Here is a 21,702-nt window from a genome sequence, read left to right as displayed (position 1 = left end):
ATCGGCTAGGTCTTGGTAGGGGTTCGAAGCTTACTGCCTATATTCTCCTTAGCTGGTGCCTTAGTTTGAGGAGGACCCCGGGATCCAGGTCTGCCTGTCATAAAGTTCTTCTTGTAGGTTTCCAGGACCCTGTGGGTCCTACTATTTCCTCTTTCTTCCATGCTACTCTCGCCTAAAGTTTCAATCGGATATCCTCTCCTCTGACCCACTTTCTTGGTAAGTAAAGATTTTCATGGTATGTATCCCTTGGACTAGTGTTTTGATATAAGTGAGTATATACTGTTTGTCTCTTTTTGCTTCTGGGTGAACTCACTCATTATGATAATTTCTAGATCAATCCATTTGTCCACAAATTTCGGGAATTCCTCGTTTTTAATAGCTGAGTAGTATTCCATCGTGTAAATATACCACAGTGTCTTAGTCCATTTTTCTACTGAGGGACACTTAGGCTGTTGCCATGTTCTAGCTAAGATCAAAAACTCAAATGACACCACATGTTGGCGAGGATGTGGAGAGAGAGGAACACTCCCTCATTGCTGGTGGGAATGCAAACTAGTACAACCACTTTGGAAAGCTATCTGGCGCTTTCTCAGAAAAATGGGAATAGGGCTTCCTCAAGACCCAGCCATCCCACTCCTTGGAATATACCCAGAAAATGCCCTACCACATAACAGGGACATATGCTCAACCATGTTCATAGCTGCTCTATACATAAGAAAAATATTTTAAAATGCCATATTCTGCATGTCTCTGAGGTTTTTAAAGACCTTATCTAACTATCCTACCTTATCTTTCTATAGAATCATATCTATCTGCTGCACATAAGATATATATTCTTATGATGAAAGTAGACTAGTAATTGTCATGACCATGATTTGATCAACTAACAATCAACTTGTATAACTTATTTATTCTAAACAGCCTGCAATAGTACTTTCAAAATATTGTAAGTAACCCTTGCATTATAATTGAGTTATATGAGTATATCTCATATTAGAGTGTGAAAAATAATCTTACATTTGCATTCTATACAACTGTATCTACAGTTAAACTTATTTTGGATCTATATACAAATTCCATATCAATGAGTTAGAAATAGCCTTCTTAGTGACAATTGAGGTATTAAGTTTAGGAGTAGACTGGTGCCCCATGTCCTCTTGATGGAGAGGCCTAGTGGCACTTAGAGGAAGGATAGCAGGCTAACAAAAAGAGACTTGATACCTATGAGCATATACAGGAGGAGGAGGTCCCCTTCAGGCACAGTCATAGGGGAGGGGAGTAGGGGGAAAGCAGGAGGGAGGGAGGAATGGGAAGGTACAAGGGATGGGATAACTATTGATATGTAATATGAATGAATTAATAAAATATAAAAATTTTTAAAAAAAAATTTAGGAGTAGACTCACTAATCTACTTTTCATTTTATCTTCCCTATATACTTCTATATTACTCCTTTTTCTTTTCAACCCCTATCTCCAAACCTAAGAATGGGAGATAATTCTGATGAGTTTGCCTTTATATCTGACTTGACTTTTTTCTCTTGTAGTTTTTAATATTCTTTCTTTGTTGTGTACATTTAATGTTTTTATTATTATGTGGCAGGAGGATTTTCTTTTCTGGTCTAATCTATTTGGAGTTCTTTAGGCTTCTTGTATGCTTATAGACATTTCTTTCTTTAGGTTGGGGAAGATTTCTTCTATGATTTTGTTAAAAATGTATTCTGGGCCTTGGAGCTTGGAGTCTTTTTTTATTCCTATTATTCTTAGATTTGGTTGTTATTTTTTTAATTGTTATTTCATAGTGTCTCAGATATTTTGGGTTTTTTGTGTCAGGAATGTATTACTTTTAACATTTTCTTTGATTGATGTATTGATAACTTCAATTGTATCTTCCACGCTTGAGAGTCTCTCTTCCATCTCTTGTATTTGGTTAGCATGGCTTGTGCCCATCATTCATGTTCTCCTCCCTCTGTTTTCCAACTCGAAGATTGCCTCAGCTTGTGGTTTCCTTGGTGTTTCTAATTCCCTATTTATTTCTTTCTCCTGTTTGATTGAATTTTCCTGTAATTCTTTATAGGAGTTATGCAATTTCTTCATCTGCTTAAGTTTATTTTCCTGTGTTTCTTTGAGGGATTTATTTTCCTCTTTCAAAACTTCTATCATTTTCATCACCTTAGATTTAGAGTCTTCTCTTTGCACTTCCTGGGTGTTCATATCTCCAGGGCTTGCTGTGTTAGGATAACTGGTTTCCTGAGTTATTATATGGCTCTGAGTTTTGTTGCTAATTTTCTTGCACTGTCGTCTAGGCATCTGGTTATCTTTAGTGTTAGCAGACTTAGAGGCCCCTCCAATGAAGTCACTGTTTGTGTCCCACATTAGCCAGGAAGGTTGGGAGCAATAAATAGAGCTCCAAGCCAGAGGCTGTTTGTTAGGCCTCCCTAGAGGCCTCCTCAAGATGTTGGACAGTGGGTGTAAAAAGCTGCACCTAGCTCAACTCAGTTGGGTTCCCGGACTGTATCCCAGTTTGGTCCAGCAGAAGAGGATTGGTTTGATAGATTTCCAAGTCCAATGTTGCTCAGGTGCTGGACAGTCCTTTTAGAGAATGTAGGACTCGGTCTATCTGCTGTGTTCCAGATGGGCTAGGTCAATAATCAGCTGGGGGTGGTGAGAGATTCAAGGTTGAAGCTGCTCAACTGTTCCACAGACCTTTTTGAGATGGCAGCAAATGTGAGTCTTGGTCTGCACCAGACTCAGATCTGTCTGTCTGTTCTATATCCCAGTTAGGTCAGGATGGTAAGCAGCTGGTGGGGGGGGGGGCGCTGAAGAGGACCAGAGCCCAAAGCTGCTAGTGTGTTCTACACCTTCTTTTTAATTTAATTAATTAATTTTTGGTTTTTCAAGACAGGGTTTCTCTGTGTAGCTTTGGCTGACCTGGACCCACGTTGTAGACCAGGCTAGCCCCAAACTCACAGTGATCCACCTGCCTCTGCCTCCTGAGTGCTGGGATTAAAGGCATGCACCATCACCATCCAGCTTCAGGCCTTCTTGATATAACAGGGCTCTGCTTATCTTCTCTGTGCCCTGGTTGGCTAGGCGGGTATGCTGCTAGTCTGCGGAGAGAGATTAGAGCTCAAAGTTGCAAACAGAAGCAAAAGAGGGGTGTGGCCTGCACAGTTCTCTACTCTGAGTGTCTGCTCTGTGACCTAGATGAATCAGGCCAATACGCTGTAGGTGGGTAGGGTGAGATCAGAGCCAGAAGCTGCTAGCAGGATAATAGCTAATGAGGATTGAGGCCCAAGCAGGTCTTTGTTCAGCCTGTTTGCTTTGTGTCTTAGCTGTGTATGTGCTGAATCACATAGGATTGTAGCTTAAACTGTCCTGAAACTTTGTAAATATTTTCATACTTGTGCCAGTCCTGCCTTTGTCTTCCAAGCTCTGAGATTATAGGCATGAGCAATCATGTCCTTATCTGTGTTCTTTATTAGTCACCCCATTCATTTTACTAGAGATCCTTATTTCTTCACATGGTTTGAAGTTATTATGGCGTGCTCTTGCCTTTCATCTTGGAGACACCTATGTCAGCCACAAACTCGTTTAGTTTTTAAATATTTAAAAACCACTTTTTAAAAAAATATTTAAAGCCACTTCATGCTTATGTTTTGCATGTAACTTTGCTGAGCACAGATTCCCTAGCTGAAAATTCATCCGGCATTTTGAAACATCCTTCTTTTGTCTTCTGTCCTCCAACATGTATTGGACTCACAGAGATCTGCCTGCCTCTGCCTCCTGAGTGCTGGGATTAAAGGAATATGACACCACTACTGGCCTCAAGATGTCTAGTGGTAAGTAGGCTGATAGTGTTATCAGATGTCCCTGTGTGTGACAAATCCTTCTCTCTTTCTGCTTTTAGTTTTATGTGCAAGTTTTGGCAGCCTGATGATGACACTCTAGATGGCCCTCTAATATTTGATGTATTTCTGAGCTTCTGGATATATTCATCAGATTTAAAGAGCTTCTATCCATAATTTTTCCCCAGAATTTTTCTGCCTATTCTCTTCTGTCCCCTTCTCTTTATCCTCTTAGGTGTTGATTGTGCTCAACACTTGCTCAGTGTTTCTCATGCTTTTTTCCCCCCTATCTATTTCTCAAATTAGAGAATCCTAGCTGACCTACTTTTAATACACTGTATCTCTTTAACCAGCTCATGTTCTCCTGAGTCACTCTATTGAAATTATCAGTCTTAGGCAAAGAGCCTCTCCTTAGTCATGTAATAAATTTTGTATATTCCCTCAGTGTTTTCGACCTAGTTACATTTCATTGGCAGAACCCATTTTAAATAAGCATTGAAAACATATTTTAATCTGGTAACCCAAACATAGACTTTTGAGTACATTTAAAACATCATCTGGGGTATAAAGAATCTGGGATTATCTGGGAAAGAATTACCATTGGCTGTTTGCTTTTCTTTTGATCTTTGTGTGAATATGAGAACTACTGGCAGTTAATGTTTCTTGGGTGTGGAGGTCATTTCCTTCAGTAGTGAAACCATTCATAAACTACTCCATAATTTTTGTTGTTGTATTGTTGTTAAAGAGGTCAACATCTAAAGTAAAGTTCATCAGCATTGGGGTTCTGTTTTGCCAGCTGCCACTGAGTCTGTGCTGTTTGTCTTTGTTCCTATTGTTTTTATTTCTTCTGCTGTTTGTTCAGGGACTTCCAAGGGCTAAGTCAAATCATCAATCACCCCTGCCTTTTCTCTATATCTTTAGTGCCTCAGTTCAATCAGAGGTGACAACTAAGGACAGGTGTATTGCTTTGGGGTGCTGACAACTCAGTGCTTGCATTTGTCCTCATAGATTCCAGAAAAGGCTAGAATTTTACAAAATCTAATACGTCCATCTCATTTCATAGCTTTAATTTAAAAATTTTACATATACACTTACATATACATTTATATTATTGCACATATATACAATAAACTACCTACAGCAAGAAGAACCATGAAATAATCAGGAATTATATAAATGTTACATTCTTAGTCTTTTGGCTATTTGTATTTGGTAGTCTTGAATAAAACATCTTTCCTATCTTGGTACATCTAAAACTCTGAATGTAAATCACTTAGTTATGAGTGAGAAGCTACTATTAAGACTAAAAAGCTTGACAGGGCAGTGGTGCCACTCACCTTTAATGCCAGCACTTAGGAGGCAGAAGAAGTCAGATCTTTGTGAGTTTGAGGCCAACCGAGTCTACAGATTGTCAGGATAGCCAGAGAAGTTTCATGTGATTATTTTTGTGGAAGCATATAAAATATTGCAATGAATGCCTACACAAAGTGTTTCTATCTTAGAACACTGGGTAAGTCACAGGAGGCCCTGTGATGTCCATAGCTGTCTTTCTTCCCAAGAAGAAATCTTTCAGATATTTGAATAAGGAAAGTCACTTAAAGAATGGGGAGCCCCATGCTGTAGAATAAACGGCATATGGGAAAAGTTGATGAACTTGCATTTTGACACCTAAAGTACAAGAAGATATAACTACATATTTAGACTTCCGTATGTACTAAAACAAGGTACCTATTTATTCATTAAGGATTCAAAAACTTGAAATACTACAAATCTAATACATTTTTTGAGAAGCTCTTTTTAAGAGAGTATTTTTAAAAATCTCTAAAAAGTAACCCCACTTCTTTGATTATTGCACATAATCATTAGCAAGGGTAGAAAAGGTCATTCATTATTCATTCATTGATAAACTAAGCCTAGAGCAATTGTTGTCAAATGGAGATGATTTCTGTTCTCACGAAAAAGCTGTCTGAGTCTAGAGAAGTAGAGCAGTCTATCACATTTACTAGTCACAGACAAGGGATGTGACCAACCACAGCACAATCCACCAGGTGGCGCCGTACAACAAAGAATTAACTAACTCAAAAATTAGTGTGTTGACTAGTGAGGAACCGTCACGGAGAGCTATTTTTCCTTTAATGTAGAATTATTTAGTGTAGAATTATTGCATTTGATATTATTTGTTTTTATTTTTTACATATACTTAAAATATTGGGAGAAAGTTGTAAAGTTAGTCTTTACCATTATGACAGTTATGTTTGCTCATTTTGTAAAAGTACTGCAAGTCAGATCCTCATAAATATTTCTGTTAGAGCTTCTTCTAGGACTGTGTTGTATGAACAGTCTATGCACGAAAGTTGTCAGGACATAACTGGATTTGTTGTGTCAGTTTAAATAAAAATAAATAAATGCAGGCATGAGGAAATGAAAGAAAAGCTCTATTACATAATTATTTGTTATTTGACTATAACCACAGTCTTATAGAGGGCTCACCATGACCACATACAAGAAGCATCTTTTGCAAACATATTTGCTCAGTAATTTTCTGGTAATCCTCACAGTGGTGCCACATGTATCATTCCTCCTAGCTAAGGCCTCTTACTTAATCCTCCTGATTTCATTTAAAAAATTGTTTGGCCTCAAAGTTGTGTGTGTATATTCACAACACCATGGCATATAAACCTTACTGCAATCTCCAAATAAATATCAACATTCAAAGGAAAATCTCTCTCTGATTGTTGCCAGGTTGATATAGGCACATATTATATTATTGTGTAAAGACAAGGTTATCTAAAGGAAATATTTTAAGATAGATCCGCATAGAATATGAGAATAAAATAGGCAAAATAAAGGCCAAGGAAGCAGGTATGGTGCAGGGCTTGCAGTTGGAACATGGTTTGTTGGTAGAATAGTACAGACTTCATAAAAGCATTACAAAGAGTTTTAGAACTGATCCTAATAGTAAGAGAGAAACATTACTGAGTTTCAAAGGGGAAATGATACAAAATTTGAAGCACATTAATAACATTATTGAGAAAAAAAACCATTTTGGCTATGTGTCCTGAGAAAAGATTCAAAGTGTGGTAAGTGTGTGAGTTGGAATTGAGAAGTTATTGTATTATGTTTTTAAAGGGGGAGAGGTGATAAATGGCTTAGGCGTTGGCATTGGGAATTGGGATCAATCAGTTGATTTACTTTTCAAGTGTCAGGTAAAATGAATAGATATTAGTGAAGGATCATAGATAGGCAGGGAAGAGGGTTATTACAAAAACATGCAGGTGGGTGGTGATGTCACTCACCAAGAAGAAAATGTCAACTGTAAGATACATGCATATGCTATCATCATTACTGTGATATCATACACATATATATGGTAAGATCATTATGTAGATATTACTATCATTACTTTATTAGAAGAAGAGAACAGTAATAGCTGCTTTTCCTATGAGGACCAAAGGGGAAGGGAGGCCCCAAAAGCTCAGAGCAGAAATAAACCTGACTGCCAAGCTAGCCAGGAGCCTGATCTTAGACTCTTTTCCCCAAGAACTATTAGAAACGAAATCCTTTCTGAAGGATTTCCAACTGTGGGATCGGAACGGTCTCGTGAGAGAACAGGTGAGGTTAATTCACTAGAAGAACAACCACCTTGTGCAGGAGCTTAATTGTTGCCAGCTGAAAAGATCCCGTGAACAGACTCTGGGAGGAGATATATAAATGAGCCAGAACTGGAGGCGGGGCTTTTTTTTTTTTTTTTTTTTTTTTTGAGACTTGGGATAGATTTGGCCGTTCCTAACTGCACTTCAAGACGCTCCTAGAGAGAACCACTCGAGGGAAGGCTTCGGGGGCTCCAGCTCCTGCTGAGGTTCTGGGTTCTGGTTACCCCAGGTTAAGAAAATTGAGCCTACACCTTTCTTTCAGCGAGGCAGTATCTGGTGTTTTACTGTGACACTCTGAACTTAAACAGGAGCCAATACAAACACAGTAATACCTTGGCTACCTCTGTTGTAAGCAGTACGGTATTCTTTGCTTCTGACTCAAGAGTCTTACATCTTCTTACATCATATAATATGCTCCACTTGGGCTTGAAGGGTTAAATATTCTTTACATCCCTCCTGACATGTATTGACTTGAAAACATGTTTTTGCCCCGTGAGTGACATTTGGGGAAATGTTGCTGCAATTCCCTTTGGCTTACATGTTAAACACATGAGCTGTCAGGTGTATGTCATATTCTTATTAGCTTGGAGAAAATAGCACTTAAAATCAACCGCTTTCTTTAGCTTCTGATTATAAATTGATGAGATGCCTCAAAGCCAAGAGCAGAAAGCACTAAAGGCTAGATATGAAAAGCTTGGTAGCCAGGGATGAAAATCCCCTTTAAATGTCTAAAACTGACTGATGCCTGCTTTACTTTGTGTGTGTGTGATGTATCTCAGTTTCTCTTTCTTTCTTTGGCTCTTTCCTATTTTCACTTCCACAGTCCATTAGCCATTTTGCTTAATCAAAACAAGGACCTTTTCTAGTAGCCATTTGCTCACCTGTCTCGATGCACCAACCCAGCACATTGAAATGTAAGAGGGGGTATTTGTCATCAGTGTCTCATAACAAATTACCCCAACGTTAGCAGCTTACATTTACTTCCTTTGGTTGCTCATCTTTTTCAGGTAGGGATTAGCTATAATTACCGATGTTTTCTACGTGGAGATTCACACTCTCTTTTGTTTTAAAACTGTTTTTGAGAATTTCATTCATGTACACAATGGAATATGATCATACTTTTCCCCATCCTCCCAACAATTCCTTTCACAACTCCCAGCACTCTTTTTGCCAATTTCATGCCTTTTATTTCTGACTGCTCATCTTAACTAAGCCCAGCCAAGATAATTATATTGCGTAGCTGTGAGGCCATCTACTGGAGCACAGGAAAATAACCATTGACCATATTGTCCATAGGGAATTATTCTCCCTTCCAGAGCAACTATCTACTGCCACTAGCTCCTTGTATAGGGTGGGATACCTACCATCTACTGCATCTATGCTGAGATTCTGACTGGCATGATCTTATATAAGCTGTGTGAGATAATGACCGCAGTAACTATGTTAATGTCCCAGAGGACGCATCCCAGTGCTCCTCCCTACCCTCCAGCCCTTGTGTTCCTTCTGCTTTGTCCTCCATGATGAGCCGTAATGATGGTGGTGCTGTGGTTGACAGAGATGTTCCGTTAAGGGCGGAGCACTTGAGTCTCTTATCTCAGCCCTTTGATCACATATCTCTGCAACCTGCTACAGAAAAGGAGCTGTTCTGACTACGGTTGAGAGCAACCCAGGTCGATGTGCATAAACATTAATATTTAGATGGCATTTTTGCTAGCAAGCCATTTAATAAAACAACAGGAATACATTATATTCTGGGGTCTGTGACCTCCGCAGCTGCAGGCTTTTGACGAGTATTACTAGGTTTACGATTGTCTCAGGTGGAGCAGGCTTCAAAGCGAGTAGAAGGCAGTTAGTTACTCTATCAGGGGTGCCACTACTGACACTAGGCACATTTTGTCTACCTGCCAATGGGTGGCACCACCTATAAGAGGCTGGGCCCTCTCATATTAATCACTTATTAAGAAAATGCCCTATAGACTTGCCTACAGGCTGGTCTTATGACGGTGTCTTCTCAGTTGAGAATTTGTCTTCCCAAATGACTAGCTTGTGTTAAGCTGACATAAAACTAACCAATACAGTTGGCTTTACAGTATGCATTGCCCAGCACTGGGTGAAACCATCTATTTTCTTTACCAGCATCCAGCACAGGACTTTATAGTATTATGAAAGCAGGGCCAACACTAGCCAGCAGAGAGGAAGTTTTCTGGTTGGTTTGAGATTGATTTCTCTGTTTCCAGAATCCAAATTGTTTAGTGTCTTCAGCCATACGATCTTACCATGTAGTTATAGTGGGCAATAGAAGCTGATGGCAGTAGCCTGTGTTGTTTTGGAGACCTCTGTTGTCTACTTGATAAATACCTCATAGGGATGATACACCATGCCTTGCACCTTGTATTCCTTTCAAATAATGACCCATGTCCTATGGAATCAACACCTGTTCAATCATGGAGAGAAATTAAAAAGATATGAACAGTCATATGGCAGCCCATTACCTCACAAGCCAATTTGTAAAAAGGATAGAGTAGAACATTTGTGAAAAGAAAGAAAAGGGAATAAGACTAAGGATTAAAGGTCTAAGCAGGGAGGGTGGGAGGGGACAGGGAGGTTAGGAGGCAAAGTGTAAGGTCATCAAAACTAAGGATATTAAGCTTGCTTCCTTAGAGTGAAGTTCCTGAGCTACAGTTGTCTCAAACTTCATATATTAGCAAGACAAAACTCTCATATAAATACTTCCCATTCTCAAGTGCTGGAAAAATCAAATATTAAAGTTTATTAGTGGATAGAGTAATGAGAAATATACTTAAAAATGAAGAAAATATATCTTAGGATTTACAAAAAACCACAAGTAAAAGAATGTTTTTGTTAAGCCAACATACAGAAACATAGGTTAAGTTTAGAAGCATTTGGAAAAAATTGCAGTTTAATTGAAGAATGTTCTTAATTTTAATAAGATATATTTTAATAAATTATATATTTTATATTTTACTGAAGTAGAAATGATTTGTAATGGCATTTTAGAGAATTATATTTTGATAAGAGGAATATAACTCTAAAGATATTCTGTTTCTATAAGAATACAATACAATTTAGGACATCTTAGCAAGTGGAACAAATGAGGTATTTTTTGCCCAGTTCTAGATTTCTCTGATATAGGAATCTCTGATCATCCAGCTTGAACACAGGATGAACATTACAGATGTTACTCAAATCTTTCAAATTAGCTTTCCCCAGACTGGTCAATCACTACTGGAAGAACAACTCTCAGAGTGAGAGAGAACGAAGTTAAGTGAAGATGTTTGCCTTCTTGCTTGCACAGAACTATGAATTAATTATTCCTCTGTTGCGCTCAGAAGGTGCTGTCTCAGCGGAATTTCCTTTTGCTCTACCTCCCATGAGAGGGACCGTGGTGGGTTCAGCATCTGTGCATTATGGATTAGTGCGATTTACAGCATGGAAGATTTGAGCTTTTTTGCAAAAGGAATTTTCTCTCCATGCCAGTCAGCCATGTTGGAGAGATTATAAAATCATTCAATGAATATAATATTATTTTACAGAGAGACTATGGCAAATGTTATCATCAGTACAGAGGTACCTATGAGTATTGTGAAATTATTTTCCATCTTATTATGTTGTTTCTAAGATTGAAATAATAACAGCTATTATTTTACTGTGTATTACATGAAGATTATCAAAAATACTGGATGCTCACAGCTAATATAAAATACAGTGGTTTTTATTAATTATATAGCTAAATGTTACTGCAAATATCTACATTTTGAGAATGATGTAAAGTTTTATAAATGTCTATGTTTTCCAATCTTAAAATATTGGTTCAATTCACAAATCATAAAGTGTCCAGAACTTGAAATATTTGTGTAAACAGCACCTCACTAAATAGTCATTCTTTACAGTAGAAAGCATGAAACCATTCTGGGAATATACTTATACATACCCCTGTGAAACATGGAATATTGTTGCTATTGAGCAAGTATGTGGGCTGCATAGTGGTTCTGCACAGCATACATGTAGCCTGGACTGCTAGAATACTAGGTAGCACATTCAGTGAAGCTCTAGTACCACTATTGAGACCAGTTTTTGATTCTGCACTGCCAAGAATGGCTCTAATTACTTCACATGAATTTTTCAATCTTACCCTTCCTAACATGTGTCATACCATATGGCCCTTTCATATTTTCAGCTAGAAACTAAGGTCCGTATAGGTGCAATAATGTATCCAGGAAATTCAAAGGGTTATGATTTATTTGGAAGCCATATAGAGCCCGCACACACACAATTACCTGTCATGTATACTATGCAGTTTCCCGATGTTAGGACAAAAAGAAGATCAAACATACGTTAGTCTGCGGCTAAATGTTTGCCTTTAGTGTCTTCCTCTCTCAATTTACTACTCTACAGTCTGGCTGCGGACTTGAACCAATTACTTTGGTACTCCAGACTTTGCTTTACTTGAACGAATTACTTTGGTACTCCAGACTTTGCTTTCGTAACTTTTGCATCTAACAGTCCTTTACACAAGATACTTTGTTGCAAAGACAGAGAGGGAGAGGAAAAAGAAAAGAAAACAAAACAAAACAAAAAAACGAATTTACCCCTAAAAGTGCTATTTCTAGTGAACAACGAAATAAACACAATATAAGTTTATTGTTGATGCCTTTTATTTTAGTTTCTATTTAACAATTTTTAAGCCTCAAGTATAACTACAATGTAATTTTTGACAAACTCAAACACTTTGAGCATTCGTGGTCTGCAGATTTTGTAAACAGCATTCATCTATTTATGGCTACTTACTCAATTTTCTGGGAACATTTTTTTATTGTTTTCCTCAGAAAACTAATAACATAGTGGAAACATATAAAAATTAATGGCTCCAAACACAAAGTATAACTCTAGATCAATTACTGACCATCCTTACTTAGCTGCCCCCCTTTCATTACTTCCACTAGCATTTGAAGAATTTGCTAGTATGGGATGCTAAAAATAAATGCATATGTAAATAAAGCAGCCCATATGCATTTATTTTCTAGTCTTTTACGAAACTATCAAAATTCAACAAACTATCACTAAACATTTATGATTATAAATTGTGACAATTTGAATTTACAAATAGCCCAAAGATTTTTTTTTTATACTTTTTACACAGTGAGAACAGACAAAACAGTGAAATGATATTCTCCTGTTTTCATCCAAATTATGTGCATGGGTTTGTGTTCACAGATGCTTTCTTCTATTTAATGCTAATTTATATTATCTGGGTAGTCACCATTCTATGTCAACAGGCAAAATAATTATGTGACTAGTAGCTTCCATTGGTTGACATTTTATAGTTGGTGTAAACACTAACCAACAGGAAAAATGTGCAAGCTTGTTTTAAGCTTTTACTAAGTGCTATTCTAGTGTCAAATACCATTTTAATTGAAACAATGTCATAAGTAGCAACTTTGAAGGTCAACATATATGTATGTATAAAACTTAATATCACATTTAAAATTATATAGTTCAGGATGAAATATGGTCAACATGAAGAGAAACTTTATACCTGTTAATTTTTTCAATGCTAAAAAAAATGTGTTGAGCAACCAGTTGCCAACATATTTTAAATTTACATAAAAATCAGTCACTGTAAGAGCATTAATAGTAAGTTACAGATAATCCATACCCAACATCCACACATAATATAGTCATAAAAGTGGACAATATAGTTATATTTTTATAGGTGCAAAATAATGATTGCTTGATTTGAATGTATTAAAAATAGTTACAAATGGAAGGCTTTGTATGGTTCCCTAATTAAATTACCCAAACCAATTTCAGCTGCTTACCAGACACACAATGTGGTATATTGTCATCTAGCTGATCATTGCTTTGTCTCTTCCATAGAAATTAAAAAGCAGCTCCAAAAACAGCTGGAAAATGCACTGAAAACATTTTGGACAAGTTCTTTATAATTATCTCTTTGTTTTTGTCCTTCTCATACTTTTGTTTCTTTTTCTCTCCCTCTTTCTATTTCTCATTCTCTATCTATGGCTCTTCATCTCTCTAGGGATGTGTTAAACCTTTTATTTAAAAAACTGGGCAAGAAGTAAAGTATGTGTTTTAATAACTTATTATATCAATATTTTTATGTTATTTTTGAATCTCAAAAAGGAAATTGAAGTATGTTTTACATATTTACTTCAAAATTTCCCCCGGGATCTTCTAAATCAAACCCCTTTGTACTTACATAGCTCATCTTTTCTTCTCTGCAACAATAATGAATTGGAAGAAAGACTTCACATTATAAATTAAATAAAATAATGTGAGAATGTGTCTGGGGCACTCTTAAACAAGTGCTTTAAAAACATGAAGTAGATTTCTAATCCTAGGTAGGGTAATTACAACTAACTCAAAATGAGCATGCTCTTAAAATGATAAGTCTATTAATAGCTGAATGAGGGCTATCTTACTGATCAATGCAAAAATACATTTCACATCATAGATTAGAATATTAAGGGAGGAAGTGACATCTGTGTTATTTACAGGGGAAACAATCGAGGTTTAGAGGATTAATTCTACACTTAGGGCAGTTAGTAGCAATAATGCAAGCTGATGAGACTTACTCTTTAAATGCTGTTTCATTCATACTAAGCACCTGGTGAGCAGGTATTGAAAGCCTGGTGTTCATTGTAATTTGGGAAGCTGCCAAACACATTAAGGATTGTATTTAAGAGATGCAGTACATACTGTGCTCCAGTCATCTGCTCAAACAAGTGCTAAGGTATCAAGTAGCTAATTGCATTTCAGGATATATTTCATTAAAGGGAAACGTTAAATTTGCTTAGAGATAAAGTATGACAAACCAAAACTGTATAAGAAGATAAATGTGGCAACTGGCTTTAAGAGTTGAGTCATTAGCTGTCTTATTGTGCAAACCGGATTGAATAAATAGGAGTAAATAAAACTTTGCAACTTAAATTTTCTGTAAATAATGTTCATGTTTTTCTATTGAGAAATATGATGTATATATTTCAAATAACCGTCAAGGTCTGTGGTTATTGCACATACAAAGTAGGATATAAGAAAGGGACACTTGTTCTCAGTGATGTGTGTCTGAAGTTCCAGCTCAGCAACTGACATGGGAGAATCATGTGAGCACAAAATTCCAAAGATGTCCACAAATCAAGGTGAATACTAATTTCTGTAAATGAAAGTGATTTTTAAAATAAGCAGCCTACAAACATGTTCAGTCCCATGATATCTTATAGATACCTATAAATTGCTTCCAATGCATTGTAGGATAAGTTTCAGCACCTCAAAATATAAACTGAACTCTATTCTTGCTTGTGAGCCTAGCCTTTAATGGCCAAGCCATCTCTCCAGACCAAACTCTATTTATGAATCAAGATTCTGACTCCCAATAGCAAGATGTTTTGACAAAACCTTCACTACTAATTCCTATGACATTTACAAAGAATTTCATTGCAAACCAAAGGCAAAATACTTGCATTGAATTCCACCTAATAACTAACCCTGTTTGTATTTGTGTCTGATTGCATGTGTGAGTACATACCCAAATTTCTATATTTACATGGGGTACATGTGTTAAGTAGAGTCTGGAGAAAAGATATGGAGGCAAATGAGAAAACATTCTACATGGTTTTCTGATTTGTTAAATGATTAAATCACCCTTGATTTCAGTATTGATTATTCCCTACAGAGTTACACTCACAAATCTTATGGAATCATTTACCAATGCAAAAATAGCCATGTGTCAATGCTGCCCTGTGTCTCACTGGATCAGAGCTAGTGGCGGTGCTGCCTTTGAGAATATTTTAATAAAAAGACTTTGGCATAGACCTCCATGAAAGAGTCTTATTAACACAAGTGAGTCACCTTCACGGGCTGTAAACAGTATCTCAAAACAAAGCTCTACTTCCTGCTTTCTTTCCCATCTTTCCCTTTGTCCTCCTTTTCTGTTTTGTCTGTTTCATATTTCTCCTGATCTGGCTTTGTGACACTGTCATACGAAGGTGGAGAGATGGTAGAGGCAGTTGCATCTGTCTTATCTGGGCTTGAGTTCTCTATAACATTATCAAATACCATATCTTCTTTATTAGGTAAATCGTCACCCCTGTCTCCATCTTTTATGTATATACTTGATATATTCTTGACGTTCTGCCGAAGGCGGTACCGTCTGTAAGCACGCTGAATGATAGTTGCAGATACATCCTCTTGTTTCCGTTTTAGTGTGGTCGTGATGGGTTCATAGGACACTTTAGAAGGGTTGGCGGACATAAACCTTTCTTCCATCTGTGAACGAAGAGAATCCATCTCTCCGCTCTCACCCAAGACCCGCTTTGTAAAAGCGAATAGGATGTCCAGGCAGTGGATGCGGTCTCCACTCACCATGGGTAGATCCATGGCGATGAGCTGGACTTTGTTTGGCTTTGCGATGAGGAGGGGCGGATCCAGGGCAGCTGCGAAGTCAGAGAGCTTGCAGAACTCTATGAACTGAGTGGCGTCAGGGTCGAACTTCTCCCAGACCTCGTAGAACATCTCAAAGTCGTCCTCACTCAGGGGCTCAGTGCTTTCTTCAGTGGCAACGCTGAAGTTCTCCAAGATGACCGCGATGTACATGTTCACCACAACCAGGAAGGATATGATGATGTAGCTGACAAAGTAGAAAATCCCCACGGATGGATTTCCGCAGTCCCCTTCCACTAAACTTCCTGGGTGAACTTTTTTTGGGTCACAGTCGGGCGGTGCACTGTTGAGGATGGGGGCCAGCAGTCCATCCCAGCCCGCAGAGGTGGTGATTTGAAACAAGCAAATCATGCTATTTCCGAAGGTCTCAAAGTTGAACATGTCATTAATTCCAGCTTCTTTTTTAACGTAGGCAAAGTTGGACATCCCAAAGATGGCGTAGATGAACATGACCAGGAAAAGCAAGAGGCCGATGTTGAACAGCGCAGGAAGGGACATCATCAGAGCAAAGAGCAGGGTGCGGATGCCCTTGGCGCCTTTGATCAGGCGTAGGATTCGGCCAATCCTGGCCAGGCGGATGACTCGGAAGAGGGTAGGGGACACAAAATACTTCTCTATCATCTCCGCGAGAAACATTCCTATATTGGAAGGAATAATAGACAGAAATGTTTAAATATCCATGCCACACAATGTCATCAATCTAAATAGCTTCATCTGACATAAATTAAGAATTTCTGTTGTATCCCGAATTCAATATTTTAGCAAATATTTGCTTGTGCATTTTTCATCTTAACTAAATTCACTTCGCTCTATTTTTTGTGGTTGTTGTTGTAAAATGTTTTTTATTCTCCTCAGACTAAAGTTTGTGTCACTGATAGAAAGGATTATGCACACTCATGTTCAAAAATCTATTTCTGGTATCTGTCCTGATCCCCCACTGGGTGGAGTCTCTCACAGGAGATCTATTTTAGGCTACTATCCACTTATAAGTGAGTATATACTCATGTGTGTGTGTGTGTGTGTGTGTGTGTGTGTGTGTGTCTGTCTGTCTGTCTGTCTGTCTGTCTGTCTGTCTGGGTCTGGGTTACCTCACTTAAGATGATTGATTCTAGTTCCATTGATTTGCCTGCAAATTTCAAGATTTCCTCATTTTAAAAGCTGAGTAGTATTCCATTGTGTAAATGTACCACAGTTTCTTTATTCATTCTTTGGTCGAGGGACATCCAGGCTGTTTACAGTTTATGGCTGTTATGAATAAAGCTGCTGTGAACATAGTTGAGCAAATGTCCTTGTTGTATGGTGGGACAAATAGTTCCTGCCTCACAAATATATCTGTCAGATATATTGGGCCAGAAGGCTGATGATGCTCCAAGTTATACAGAGTTTTGAGTGACTGTTAGGGCAGCAAACTGTCTTCACATTTTTTCCATTTTGGAAACTGCTAATGTGTGCTTCCTGTTTACTTGGGTAATTATTTTACTCCTTCTCAAGTCTCTGATGGGGTTGAAGCCCAGATAGTTTAATTTTACAATTAAGCTTAGCTCTTTAGGGGTTAAGTCCAGATAGATGTTTTTAGGTTGATAGAGATGAGATATGATAGATATTGATTTACATTCAGAATTTTAGCCTCTCCAAGATAGGAAAGATGTTTTATTCAAGGATGCCAAATACAAATAGGCAAAACACTATGACTATAACAGTTAAATAATTCCTGATTGTTTCATGGTTCCTCTTGCTGTATGTGGTTTATTGTATATACGTGTAATAACATAAATGTATATGTAAAAAGAATTGTTTCATTTATCACAATTTAAAAAATCTATTTACAGGCCCTAGAATGGAGCTCAGTGCTAAAGCTATGCATAAACTAAATCCTACTAATAAAAAGCATGAGCACACACACACACACACACACACACATATTATATATACTTGTAAATAAGAATAATTTACAATTTTCTAGCTTTAAGCCACTTTTTTTTTAGATAGGGTTTGACTATGTCACTCTTGCCCTTGGGGCACTGGAATTTGCTATATAAAAAACCAGGTCTGGACCTCACAGAGGTCTGCCTGCCTATGTCTTCCCAGTGCTGGGAGTAAGGATGTGCTTCACTCCAGCTGCTCCACATAGATTAATTACCATCCTTTGTTTATTAAGGCTATCAAACTACTTAAATTACTAATTGTATATTAAAATTTAATGTTTAGTTCCTCCAAATTCTTTGAACTTTTATTCTTAAACACTGTAATCAGTGTTGTGTTTTCAGTCTATAACACCATCATCTAAAATGTTTCACTGATAGTTTTATTGAAATTATAAATCAATTTCTCTAAGAAGTAGTCACTGAGGCTGGAGAAGTCTCTCAGTGTTAATGGCTCCTGCTTTGTTTGCAGAGGACCCGAGTTTGGTTTCCAGCTTCTATATTTGGCGGCTCACAACTGGGTGTAATTTCAGCTCCAAGGGGTCTAAGACCCTCTGCTGGCTTCTGTGAGCACCCCCACACATGACATACACTCACACAGATACACATACATGTGGATTTAAAAATCCACAGAAAGTCATAATTCATTACTACTCTCTCAATTATTTCAGGTTTTTGTCCTTTATTTTTTTCGTAGAAGTCCGATACAGTAAAATTCATTACTAAATTTTTAATCTTACTCTTATTATAAGTTTGAGCTAAACTTTTCTTCAATTATATTTTATTTTATTTTATTTTGGTCAACATTTCAAAGAATTATCAATGTTAATAAGTAATTTATAATTTGTCTTTTCTGAACGCCAATTGATTTGTTTGATTTTTAAAGTTTGAGACTGCCTGACTAGGTAGCCTAGGATGGTTTTGAACTCCATATATCCTCTTGGCAAAGTGTCCTTAATGTTGGGATTACAGGTGTGCAGGGCCAGAGGATCCTTAATGCTAGAATGTCAGTCAAGTGCACACAGCCACAGTCAACTCTTGCACTTAGAAGAGTGTCAGGAAATGATGAGCATAAAGATGAATTACTCCTGGGTTTTAATGCATGCGCCTCTTTGTTTTCTTACTTTAATTCCCTGGTCAGCATTTGCTAAGCCACGTGATAGAAGGATGTTCTTCTATCCTTCTGACTGAATGGGAAAGCTGCTGTCATTATATTTCATCTTGTCACTATGACATTACTACCTGAATTTTAAATTTCTTTGATATAGCACACTTGGTGGCAATATTATCTAAAAATTGATTTTAAGTAATTTGACATTCTTTATTGGGATTTGGGATTATACAACCTTTAGATTATAATGGCCTTGTTTGATTACCTATGTGTTTTATTCCAAAATTGCTTTCATGAAGGAATTTCAATGCTAAAAAATGAAACACAACCTTAAATATTAAATGTGTGCACATAAAGAGAACAGGAAAGAGATGATGGTGAAAAGGAAAGGCATATAAATTATGTGTGTGCTACACAAACACAACCTGCTACATGAAAAAAAAACTGAATTTTGTAAAATGGCCAAGTATTAAGTTTTAGAGATGAAAATGGCAGTTTTTGACATCTTAGGTTCAGGATGAATTTAAGAGTCAAAATATGCTGGTGTCCATGTGACTAGCTTTCACCCTGATCAAACTAAATGTAATTACATGCTCTTCATTGGCTTATAAGACACATTTGTGACTAGCTACCTATAAACATGCTTCCAGAAGTAAATTCAGAAACTACTCTCAACAGAAATTCTTTCTGACAAAGCCAAACATTTGACATTTGGTGCCTGAGCTTGAACTCAGAATTCTGACACAGAACTAGCCTTCTTTCTACATTCCCTTTGTTCTTTCCCATTCATAACTCACTTGACAGTAAAAGAGATCTCAAGCATGCAGAAAGTTCTATGAGCACGTGTGCATTTTAATCAAAACGAAGGTTTGATTAGTAAGTGGCCTTACCTACGATGGAGAGGATCACTACCACAAAATCGAAAATGTTCCATCCCACAGTGAAGTAGTAATGTCTGAGGGAGATTAGCTTCAGCACACACTCCCCACTGAACAGGATAATGAAGACCAGGTTGATCCAGGACAGAACATAATCCATGTACTTACTTTGCCCCTCCTTTTCTACCATCATGGTTACCATGTTGAGGCATATAAGAACCATGATGGTGATATCAAAAGCTTGGTTAGTCACTAAGTCAAATATACATCCTTGGAATTTGTTCTGCAAAACAAACCAAATATGAGACAAGATGCAGAATAATATTCCCAAGTGTTATCAGCAAACTAAAATATACAAAGGATCTGGGAGGAGTTGGGAGAGGAGAAAAACATGATCAAAGTATATTGTACAAAAGCCCAAATATGTAAAGGTTATAAAAAGAGTAAATATACATTATAATTTTAAAATAATTAAGCGAACACAGTGAAAAGAATTTACATATATTTATATATGTATATATATATATGAGATATATGTATTTACCCCTGGCCTAGGTATTGGTTTTTGTGGTTTCTTGGACCCCAGCTTCTTCATAGCATTATAGTATTTCTTCTGTTCTTCTGTCATAAAGATGTCTTGACCTCCAAGGTAAAGGAATAAAAGAGAAATGCTGTTAAAACCAGATCAAAATGTAGTTCTATCTTCTGATGTATAAAGGTTAAATATATAAACATAGAGATGAAATTCACATTGTTAAATTCCGAGGAGCTTATATGCCTAAAAGGGTTATCTATGTATAAACATGAGCATAATGTAAGTCACATATATAGAGTATATACATTACATATAAGCATGACTGTTCAGTTGCCTGTTGATATACTAATCTGTTCTGTTTTAGTCTTTTTGCTGAGGTTTTATTTCTCCTGCTATTTTTCTTATTAGAAAATATGTGCACTAGATAACAGATTAGGAAATTTTAAAAATATCTTTTATATTTTGGCTGATGTTTAGGACTGTAATTAAGAGTAGGGTTCTAAAACAACAACTAACATAGTACTAATTTTTAATTAATTTATATTTATTTCTCCATGTCACCATTTCATTGATGGAGAAAAATTAGCAGACAGTTCTAGAAATCCTTGTGCAGTACTTTATCTATGTCAGCGTCCACATCTGTGTCTCTCTTTATTTAAAGAAACTGTGTTTTTAATATCAGTCTTCAGTTTTAATATCAATATTTTATTGGATGTCAACATTATATTTGTAAAGTTCAAGCACTAAAGAAGCTACCAGTAATCAGTCTTAGGAATCTGAAAGACTGTCAAATAACGAAACAAAAAGAAAAGCAGTCAACAAGATTAAACATTAAAAACTGATGTAATGGTGGCATTTTAAAGCTTTTATCCACTTGACAAAACAAATCCTCAGACAGGAAGGCTAAAAACTTTGGTTTCTTCTTGATGCTTCTTAAGGTTATCTGCACTCTTCACAGAATAGTGTGGCCTCTGCACTGGCCTTTGCTACTGTCCTTTTAAGGTCATAGCATAATATAGAGTAATTTGTGTATTAGGGATCATGTCTGAGACCCTAAAGCTCCAACTCCTTAACTTGTATGGTCTTGGGGTTAAGGGTGACCTCGCTGTGGCTTCCATTTTGTTTTCCTGGATTCAGCTCTATTTGGGACTCATTTCTTACTGGGAAAACACCTAACAGAAGCCACACTTTCTTTGTCTGAGATTTTATGTACCCTTCCTGGTTGTCCTGGAGTCCTTATGTCAGTTTGGTACTCATCTGATGTCAAAGAGTTCATG

The 21,702-nt window shown here is 37.1% G+C and overlaps 2 protein-coding genes across 2 annotated transcripts in view; both read right to left on the bottom strand.

Moving 5' to 3' along the window:
• Positions 1-21,702, bottom strand: part of LOC127207716 (sodium channel protein type 1 subunit alpha) — a 278,089-nt gene that overhangs the window by 183,736 nt on the left and 72,651 nt on the right. The window lies entirely within an intron of this gene.
• The window catches only part of Scn9a (sodium voltage-gated channel alpha subunit 9), a 156,453-nt gene continuing 148,266 nt past the window's right edge, over positions 13,516-21,702 (bottom strand). Inside the window, exons 25-27 of the mRNA XM_051167159.1 lie at positions 20,435-20,539; positions 19,903-20,173; positions 13,516-16,617 (exon numbers count right to left, since the gene is read on the bottom strand). Of these exons, the coding sequence (XP_051023116.1) occupies positions 15,425-16,617; positions 19,903-20,173; positions 20,435-20,539 (1,569 nt within the window). The 3' untranslated portion in view covers positions 13,516-15,424. The remainder of the gene's footprint in view (positions 16,618-19,902; positions 20,174-20,434; positions 20,540-21,702) is intronic.

Source organism: Acomys russatus, chromosome 24 (genome assembly GCF_903995435.1).
Source record: "Acomys russatus chromosome 24, mAcoRus1.1, whole genome shotgun sequence".
Lineage (NCBI taxonomy): Eukaryota > Metazoa > Chordata > Mammalia > Rodentia > Muridae > Acomys > Acomys russatus.
Note: the sequence above shows the minus strand (reverse complement) of the source record. Positions and strands in the feature narration are given on the sequence as shown.